Here is a 9178-nt window from a genome sequence, read left to right on the forward strand (position 1 = left end):
AGACAGTGGCAGCTGCTGCCTGTACCGGATTAATTGGAGGGAAGGAAATAATGAAACCCTTGCAAATTACCAAAAAAGTGTAGCTAAAAATACAAGTTCCTTTCCTGAACTGTCATTAGTATAATACATGGGTTTAAGAAGAAAATCCTCTGAACATATTACTGACAAACTATTGTTAGTATAGCATGTAAAATAACTTACGGTCATGTGAGATGACGAATACCAGCCTGAACAGGTCAGAGATTATTTAAGGGTCTAAACAGAGCTCCATGTTCATGTCTCTGGTCTGGATTGCTGTGTGCAGAGAAATAAATTATAACGTAGAAGGGTCAAGACTTTTGGTACCACACCATCTGACGCTTTATTAGATCCCATGGCTGTCTGAGAGTTTCCCAGTATAGGGGAAAGCAAAAGCAATAAATACAAATTGGGTTTGACCCATCTGTGGTTTTGGCTCTTGCTGTTGCGTTGGAATCTGCTGGTGGGATGTCCTAAGCTGTCTCTGGCTCTTGTGGGTTGGTCCATAGAGATCGGTGTTAGAAGGATGCACTGCAGAGCTAGAGCCCAGTCCAGAATTAGGTTAGCGACTCCCGCAGTTGGGACAAACACAACCTCTCGTCCTCTGATGTTGATCAGTCTGTGCTAGGGCGATGGGCTCCCTGTTAGTTGTTTGAACTGTCAATGGTTACCAGAGAGCACTGGCTGAGGGGAGACCAGGGCTTTGTAGTTCACCTGAGTGAGACAGTGGCCTCTTGCACTTCTCTTTCTCTGCTGTGATGTAGGAATTTTTGCGTGGTCTTGAGGTACCATTAATATCTTGGGAGAGCCTGGTGCAGAGTATTCCAGGAATCTTACCACGCGGCTGCGTGGTGCTTAGTTGCCGACTGAAATTAAACCACGACACATCTAAAGGACAGCGTAATAGGTAGAAGAATTTACTGAACAGAAAAAAGAAAATAAAATAATGTGCAGCCTTTGCAGGTTGTCTGTCTTTGGGGTGAAGAGGGAATTAAAAGAAATCGTCTGCCTGGAGAATTGTTCTTCAGATTAAAATCCCTTGCCTGTCTTGTGTTCACTTAGTTGAGTGTGGGTTTTAAGCTGCGTTGTTTGCCTTCTGCTATCATTTGTGCAAAGCTTGTGCCTCTCTACTCTGCTCCCTGCCCTCCCCCGCCTTTTTTTTCCCCTGACTCTGTGGCAGTGGTCTGGATTATGGCCACATGCAAGGAGATGCCTTCTCAGATCACTTCTCCACAGCTTCTCCTAAGATATTATTAATCTTTCTCTTTCAAGCCTGCAATTACTGTTGAAGGCAAAGTATACTACTGCTGTCTGCTTACGATGTAAGTTGTGGCTGTAACGTTCAGCTGTGTCATAACTTCCTGCCCCAATTTTCCATGTTGGTTTGGAAAGCTTTTCTAGGATGCTGTATTTAGTCATGCATTAGGCATATGACTGGCTGGCAGAGTGCTAACTATGTGTGTTCCTCTGAGAGGCAAAGCACCGTGCTCTTCCGTATTGTCCCATCAGCTGCTGCTGTACCCACTTACTGAAGGGGGAAGAAATCATTGTCAGATTAGGTCTCCCTGTGTCATTGGTTTGCATGGTGAGGAGCAGTCAGGCAGTGGGCTTTGTTCTGATACTTTGCTCACGTCTTCCTTGTGAGAGTTAGAGAGGTGCACTGCCATCCTGTTGGGATCACTAAACAAGCAGCTAATGTCACAAATCCGTAAAGATATTCCTAACCTGCTAAAACACTCTTGGAATATCATCTGTCTTGATGGGTAGCAAAGTGTATTTGTTTTTCTGTCCAGAAACACTTCTCCTTTCTGTTTGTATGCACAATGGAGTTCTGTGATTGAGCCCATCACCTGAAGCCCTGACTTGAGAGCAATGGCTTTGCTAGGTTTTTGCCTTCCTACGAATGTGTGCATATTCATCTATTAAGCCTGAGCAGGCAGTGTAGTACAGAGTAGCCATCAGTATGATTGATACTCTTTTTATCAGTCCGTGCTCTTGCTGCCTTGTAGACAAGACATCTTGGTTTGCAGGAAGGAGCCCCAGTTCTGAAAACTGAGGAAAAAGACAGGAAAAGTGCAAATCCACCTGGTGCTAGTACAGGACAAATCTTCCTGATGGGTCTGTTCTTTGGGATGAGAGCTTGCTTCCTCAGCTCTGCTTTTCTTCCTCACTTCTTTGCATCTGTCTTTGAAAGGCTAAAATACCTTAATCTCCCAATACACCTAGCCATGCACACTCTCTGCCATATGAGCAAAGTATACTCTTTCCCTTCACCTCCGAAGATGGATTTAATCTGAGTCAAAACCCTTTCCCTTTCCCTTCTCACTGACCAGCGTACCCTGACATATCTCTGCAACCTGAAATCTGTCTTTAGTAAAAATCAGCAGTCTGTGCTTTAATGATTCATGACTCATCACAGTGGTTTACCCCTTCATCTCAAATGAAACCTTGTTGAAAAAGCAGCTGCAGGGCCAGGCTTATTTCATAGAGATGACGTGAAAGTGGCTCCTCCACAGTACTGCGGAGCTCCAAGTAAATAGCGTGGTTAATACACTGTGTCCTGTGCAGTTGGTAGAGACAGGATGGAGACCAGATATGCCTTAGAGCTGCCTCTTTACCACTTGCGGTGTGAGGGGTATTGGAAGCCTTAAAATGGCTTACGGTCACAGTATTAAAAAAAAAAAAAGACACAAAGCAATCCTGCTGTTCTGGGGCTACAAATATCTGTGATTGCATATTGGGCAAACAGCCATGTTACTGCAGATGGGAGCCTTACACCAAAGGTATAGCGTTCCCAAAATAATAGGAGTACACTAACCTTAACTTAAATTTCAAAGCATTTTAAGTATGTCTGCATTGCAACCAATTTATTTGCATCCCAGAAATGGGGTGAAGCAGCCTGTCCTGCCTCTAGGCTGTTCCTTCCATCTCTTGCTTCCTAGCATGGTGGCGAGTTGTTTTCTAGAGTCCTGGCTCTGCTCCTTTCTGTCCCAGCGATGACAGATGAGCAAAACGAAGCTCCCCTATAAGGCAGAACCATCCCTAGGGGCAGGCAGAACTCCAGGGTGGTAGGGCACCAGGTAAGTCTTCTGCGCTTAAGAACACATGAGTGCAAATTAATCAAAATATCACTACTCACAATGTTTTAGGTACGCTGAATTTTAGCAGTTGAAACATAAAAGGAATTGTGAACGCATTTTGAAGTGCGTGTAGGTCTGACATTCTACTGCCTACAGTGCTCAGATACTGCTCTGAGTTTGGTCAGTAAAGTAATGGTCTTTCTCCTTTAGTCCAGAAAAAGCAGAATTCATGAAGGACTGTGAAAGTTCATACTCCAGCTGGAAGTTTTCCGGAGGCTTTCGAACCTGGGTCAAGATGTCCTTGGTGAAAACAAAAGAAGAAGATGGTAGTGAGACTGTTGAATTCAAACAAGAGGTAAAAAAAAAAAAATCCTCAGGAAGAGTTTCTTGGGACCTCTTAGTTTATTAAGAACTAGTTACTGCCGTGGTTTTAATGATAACTGGCCAACAGAACCAGTTCTTGGGGCAAATAGCAATGTGAGTTGGAAGAAGGGTGGGTGGGTTGGTTAAGGAAGTAAGTGAAACATCAGGAGCTTGTTTTTTGTTTCATTGCATCCATTACGCCACGTGCCACTGAGCAGTTTTGGCTGTACAGTTATTTGCATTCTTTCTTAACATGGAGAGGTTCTATAAAAGTGTAAATGTCTTGATGTGCATGGCTGTTGGTATGGCTTAGTGACACAGCTCAGGAAAACATCTCCTAGTGGGGAGGCCAGAAAATCCAGGCCTTGAATGTGTTATAAGTGACACCTGTAGTCTGAGTTAAGGGTCCAAAGAGACCGACATAGAAATATTAACACAGCTACCTTTAGTTCAAGGTGGGGAACAATTGCCAAAGGAATTGTGTAAATAATAGCTAGTATTGGAAAGAGGTAATGTTTAGGTTACCACAAGGGCTGATGTTAGGATGAAGAGGTAAACATAAGCCTTGTATCCTTTGTAGCATTCTCATGTCTGTTTTTTGTTTGGGTTTGGGATTTTTATCTGTTGAGTATCCTTAGAACCATGGAGTAACTTAACTTGCATCATTTAAAACTAGAAAATACGCAGGTGGAAGATGCAAACTTAGCTAGAGATGAAAGTCAAACTGATTTCCTGTTCTGTTCATACTAATGGACAGGAGACTAATTGTGTTTTGAGCTTGTTATCTTGCTCCCAGTGTTGGCTGGGGAGAGAGTCTCACTGGTGATGAGAAATGAGAATTTTAAGAGCAGTCCTTTTTAGAGAGTATGTGTTTCAGAGACAATGCCGTCTCTTAGTCTATGGTACACTTGGAAAGAGTACTTTGTGGAGATTAAAATGAAGCAGAATCTTTGCCTTATGTGGCAAAGCCTTAAGGGAAGAGCAGAGCTGTGACTGCGGTGGGTACCCTCCTGCTCCACTGGAGGAGGGCAGGAGGCAAAGCCCAAAGTCATGCAAGTCCCAAACTAATGCCTTAGTTTGGAGGAGAGGAAAGAACGCAGCAGTCAGCTGCTGCCATGTAAGCACTAACAGCAGTTGTCTGCCTGTCTGTCCTTCATCACCTACAGCTCTGTATCACTTGCCATTTGGTACTTACCCAGTGTAGGATTTTTGAAAGTCCTCCTTTGTGTGCCCAAGTCTAATGTGTCGCAAAGTAGAAATAAAAGGCTGACTCAAACCCAGAAAAAGCTGAGCTTTTTGTGACCATAAACACCCGCTTAGTCCAGCAGTTACAGACTCTCTGATCATCTGGGTAGGTGAACACTGTGTTGGGTTTTTTTGGTTTTGTGGGGCGTTTTTTCTAAAAAAATAGGAATTGGTACAAATGTGAATTTTGGGTTTCAAATCCCTATTAATAATGTAGTAGAAGTTGAAATAGCTCAGACATAAATTGCACTTGCTTCATTTGACAGTATAATGTCTGCTCAAATTGCATAAGGAAGTCCATTAGCCTTTCAAATCTAAAAGTGGGAGACAGCATACCAGAAAGCTGGGTACAAATATTAGGACAAATAGCACAGTCAGTCTGCTAACTAGCCCAGTAGTCATTACTTTGCCTTTTCTTCCTTTCCCATTGCCTTCATTTAGCTTTATGCACTGTTTGTTTCCTGGTGTGCAGTTTTCTTGAATGAGCGTACTTGGGGTGATGTATAGGCTAAGTCTGCAGCAAAGGTGTTTGACCAGAAAACATGGGGTGGTGAAGCCTCCATATGCTCTGAATGGACACATACAGTGTTCTAGCTCCCGCTTCTACGTGTTCACAGGCTAAAATCTGGTCAGAGCAGGGTGTGTGGGGAAGACTGATAGAAATCTTGAAGTATTTGTAAAGAAACTAAGCCATGGTAGACCAGAGGTTTTTGTAGTAGGTCATCCCTCATACAATGTCTGCTGAATCACTGTCTTCATATCTATAGTTCCTGCCACAATCCTGAAATGAAGTTACAGTACTGCTGGATTCATTACTTCCAGTGCAGTATTAAACTAATGCGGGAAGAGGAGCAGTACTCCCTTGTGCACACACCAAGATGTAAATACTCCTTTGAGGGTTGGAGAAGGGAGAAGTGCTTCCATCACTTGTTCAGCTGTAACTCCAGTGTGCTTTCCTGTTAGGTAACTGCCTGGCTCTTGAGCGGTTTATATTGTCTCCTAGCGGCTGGGGGTTAGTGCAAACTGGGTTGTTATTGCCTGTGTACAAACTATGTAGCTCCCCCTTGTAGTTGCCCTCTGGGCTGGGGGGTGTGTTACAAGACAAGATAAATGTTTTTCTGAGGCCTGATGTCTTAAGAACCACAATCAATCAGGAAAGTATTAAGACTATGGTTTCACGTGGCTGCAACATCGATCTGGTATCCTAAACTGTACCCTGGTGGAATTGTGCTAAAGCTCTCTGCCGGTCAGTGCTAGTTTCGAATGGTAACCTAGTTAATGGGCAGTACTGGGAGGTATGGTTTTAATTGTTAACATCTAGGCTTCTTTCCCTTCCATTTTCATTCTGCACTTGCTAGCATCTTCTAGCTTATTCTACAACTGATTTTTTAAAAAAAAAAAAAAGCATCTTCCTGCCACCACCATGTGGTTGTTCTCTGCTAAATAAAAGTAATTTGGCATTCATTCATGAGAACTTTCCAAATGTTGTATTACTCCCAGTAAATGAATTTTGTAAACGAAATTTCCCCCCCTTGAAAGGGAAAAACTATGTAATAAAATAAAGGCCCTGGCTACCAGCATAAAAATGGTATTGCGGAGTTTTACCAAGTGAGAAATAGGAGAAGAATATGAACATGAGACAGATGGAGGAAACTGCCCTTTCCATATTTTGGGGGCCTGTTGTTCCAGGTAGAGGAAGGCTGAACTGGAAGGCCCTAAACAATCTGCTGCTTTCACCTTCTTACAAGCCTTTTCTGTTGCACAGAAGACTCTCTACACCACTGAAGAAAGTAACCTGCACGGTTGGGTTTTTTTTCCCCTCTCTCCAGACTAGTGTGGTTAACTATATTGACCAGAGAACTAAACCAAGAAGTGACCAGCTGTTTTTTGTGGTATTCGAATGGAAAGATCCTTTCATACAGACTGTTCAAGATGTGAGTAACGCTAGTCCTTTTTTGAATCGTTGTCTGACTGTACATGCTTATGGTGTGTGTGCGTGCGCATGCCTCTTGTTACCTCACTCCATGCAGAAATCCAGAGGAAGAGTGAGGTTACTTCTGAAATTTCCGCCTAGGCTCTTCCTTATATCCAGTAATGCATGTTCGGCAGAGGTCAAGACCATCCGATGCCCTTCCCTTGGCTTGGTGACACTCAGCATTCTGTTTGCTGCTAGAGGTACATGTAGCTAAGAAAAAGCATGTGTCCCCTGTGCAAAGTGTAGCTTCAGGTCAAGTCTGAACTTTTGGCATAAATAAGTGTGCTTGGATAAACCGATTTAATGACTTTTTTTATTAACTGACAAGCAAGAAACCTAGGCTTAAATCAGAATAATAAAAATAGCCTAGTGTATTTTTTTATCCATTATTAGACTAGAATTTGGTACTGCATTCAAATGCAGAAAAGCACTTTAAAATTTAGCTCAATATGCTGCAGCCAGAGGCGTATGCTGTGCCAGACAAGACCACTGTCAGTCACTGGAGTGCTTAAAAGGTGTGCAGGTGCACACTGTGGGTACGTGCGCTTTAAAAGCATGTGAGCTCTAGATCTTGTTTTCCTAGCATTCTAGGGGAGAAGGTCAGATACATTTGCCCTCCCCAGAAAAACGTAGAATGGCAAAGTGTGCAAAGACAATCTGTTTAAAATTTTGCATTTAAAATGGCCCTACCTGACAACCAAAGTCCACCACCAGCAAAATCCATGGAGTTCTTGTTTTCTTGCCCAGAACCAGAGCGTGAATGCAGACCGCGCGGGGCAGGAGTGGGTAGTTGGCCCTCTGCACTCCTGCTGTCGTGTCTGTACTGGGGCGGGGCACCCCCCTCAGTGCAGGCGCCTCCTCAGCCTCGAGAGCCCAGTCCTGTTCCTGGCGCCGCTCACTCACTCTCTGCCCGGCGGGGTTCACGCCTCTGCCGTCTTCGAGCCGAAAGCTGCCCTTGATCCAGTGGATCGGGGGTGCTTGTTTCCTCTTGCTGAAGAGGCCACAGTTCACAAGCACTGGCAGCCGGAGCTGCTGCCCTTAGGAGGATTAACAAATACGGAAGGCCTGTTTAAGATGTTCTGGCTCTGGTGGTGACCTAGCGATGCTACGCTCGTGCTGACCGTCAGAGTTGCACACTCCATGGCGAGGCCCAAAGCTGTGTGCTACTTGATTGCTGCCTAAGCCTAGCTCTGCTTGCTTCATCTGGGATCCTAGAAGTCATCCTTGTGCCTAGAGGTGCGAGGCAAATTGCAAACTATAAATAAATTTAACTACTCTCGAATCAAATGTAGTTAAAAATAGAAACACAAAATACTTGCTGTAGGTCTGCAGAAACAGTTGCTGCTGTCAGGAGCTGGTTTAGCATTACAATTCTGTCTCGTGAAAGCTTTCCAGTAGTTGCTTCTTTTAGCTTTGTCTTCTGGAAGATCATCTTTAGCGTGACTGCTTATTTTTGTAAATCTTTAAATAATATAGTAAATTTAAGCTATAGTCTTAAAATTAGCAGTTTAACTGTATCCCTAAAGTTTTAAACAAGTCAATATCCTGAAATAGTCCAAAAGGAATTTGGCAGCTAGTACGGTGCGTTTTCTTCCTGATGGAAGGAATCAGGAAACCGTGGTGCGAGGCAGATGGGTGGAGAAGGCACTACAGGCCACCTTTGCAGCGTAAAGGAATATGCTGCAAAACACTTTGGATTGAAAAATGGAATTGTTGTTGAATAGGTATAATATATGCCGAGTCAGGTGAGGGGAATAATATTTTTAATCTCTTTCAGATTATCACAGCAAATCCCTGGAACATGATTGCTCTTCTCTGTGGTATCTTTTTGGCTCTGTTTAAGGCGGCAGACTTTGCTAAGTTAAGTGTTAAGTGGATGATCAAAATCCGAAAGAGACATCTGAAGAGGAGTCGTCAAGTAATGAACCACATAAGCTGAGGCTAAGACTGCCTTTTAACTGTTCGTAGCAGAAGGGATAGAAAATAACTGGAATAAACTTTGATCAGCAATACAGCAATTAAAGATGCAAGCCAGGTATGTTTTCTTCCAGAAAAACGATGGCTGGGGAACAGCCTAGTGAACTGGCCTTTGAACTTCAGAAAGGAGCTAACTCTAGGACAGGTCTAACAAACTCATGCTTTTCTATTCCAAATTTAACAAGCTTACCTCAATATCTGGGCGGACCAGGGAGGAAGGGGAGAATTCACTAATGTTCAGAAAGTCAACACCGTAGCGGTTAAGTTCTAAAAAAAATGGACGGTGTTTGAATGCCTCTCGGAACAGGAGACCATTTAACTTCTGCACGAGCTATGACCTGCATCTGCCACCGTAACGCAGTCACTTCCTCGACTGTGTTCAGTGGAAGGTAAAGCACTCAGCAGAACAGTCTGGCCTCCCCGCTCCAAAGTATGTGTTAAAACAAAATACACTGGAATTCTATTAAGTGTCATTTTTGATTTAAAATATAGTGACTTTAATATTAAAAAAATACTTCAA

General features: G+C 43.4%; 1 protein-coding gene across 3 annotated transcripts in view; it reads left to right on the forward strand.

Annotated features, from left to right (window-relative positions):
* TMEM206 (transmembrane protein 206) overlaps positions 1-9178 on the forward strand; it is a 23516-nt gene extending 14338 nt beyond the window's left edge. For all 3 annotated transcript variants that reach the window (XM_009279594.2, XM_009279593.2, XM_009279595.2), the window contains exons 6-8: positions 3309-3453; positions 6536-6640; positions 8459-9178. In XM_009279594.2, coding sequence (XP_009277869.1) covers positions 3309-3453; positions 6536-6640; positions 8459-8620 — 412 coding nt within the window. In that variant the 3' untranslated portion in view covers positions 8621-9178. The remainder of the gene's footprint in view (positions 1-3308; positions 3454-6535; positions 6641-8458) is intronic.

The sequence above is a fragment of the Aptenodytes forsteri genome, unplaced genomic scaffold (genome assembly GCF_000699145.1).
Source record: "Aptenodytes forsteri isolate BGI_AS27 unplaced genomic scaffold, ASM69914v1 Scaffold195, whole genome shotgun sequence".
NCBI lineage: Eukaryota > Metazoa > Chordata > Aves > Sphenisciformes > Spheniscidae > Aptenodytes > Aptenodytes forsteri.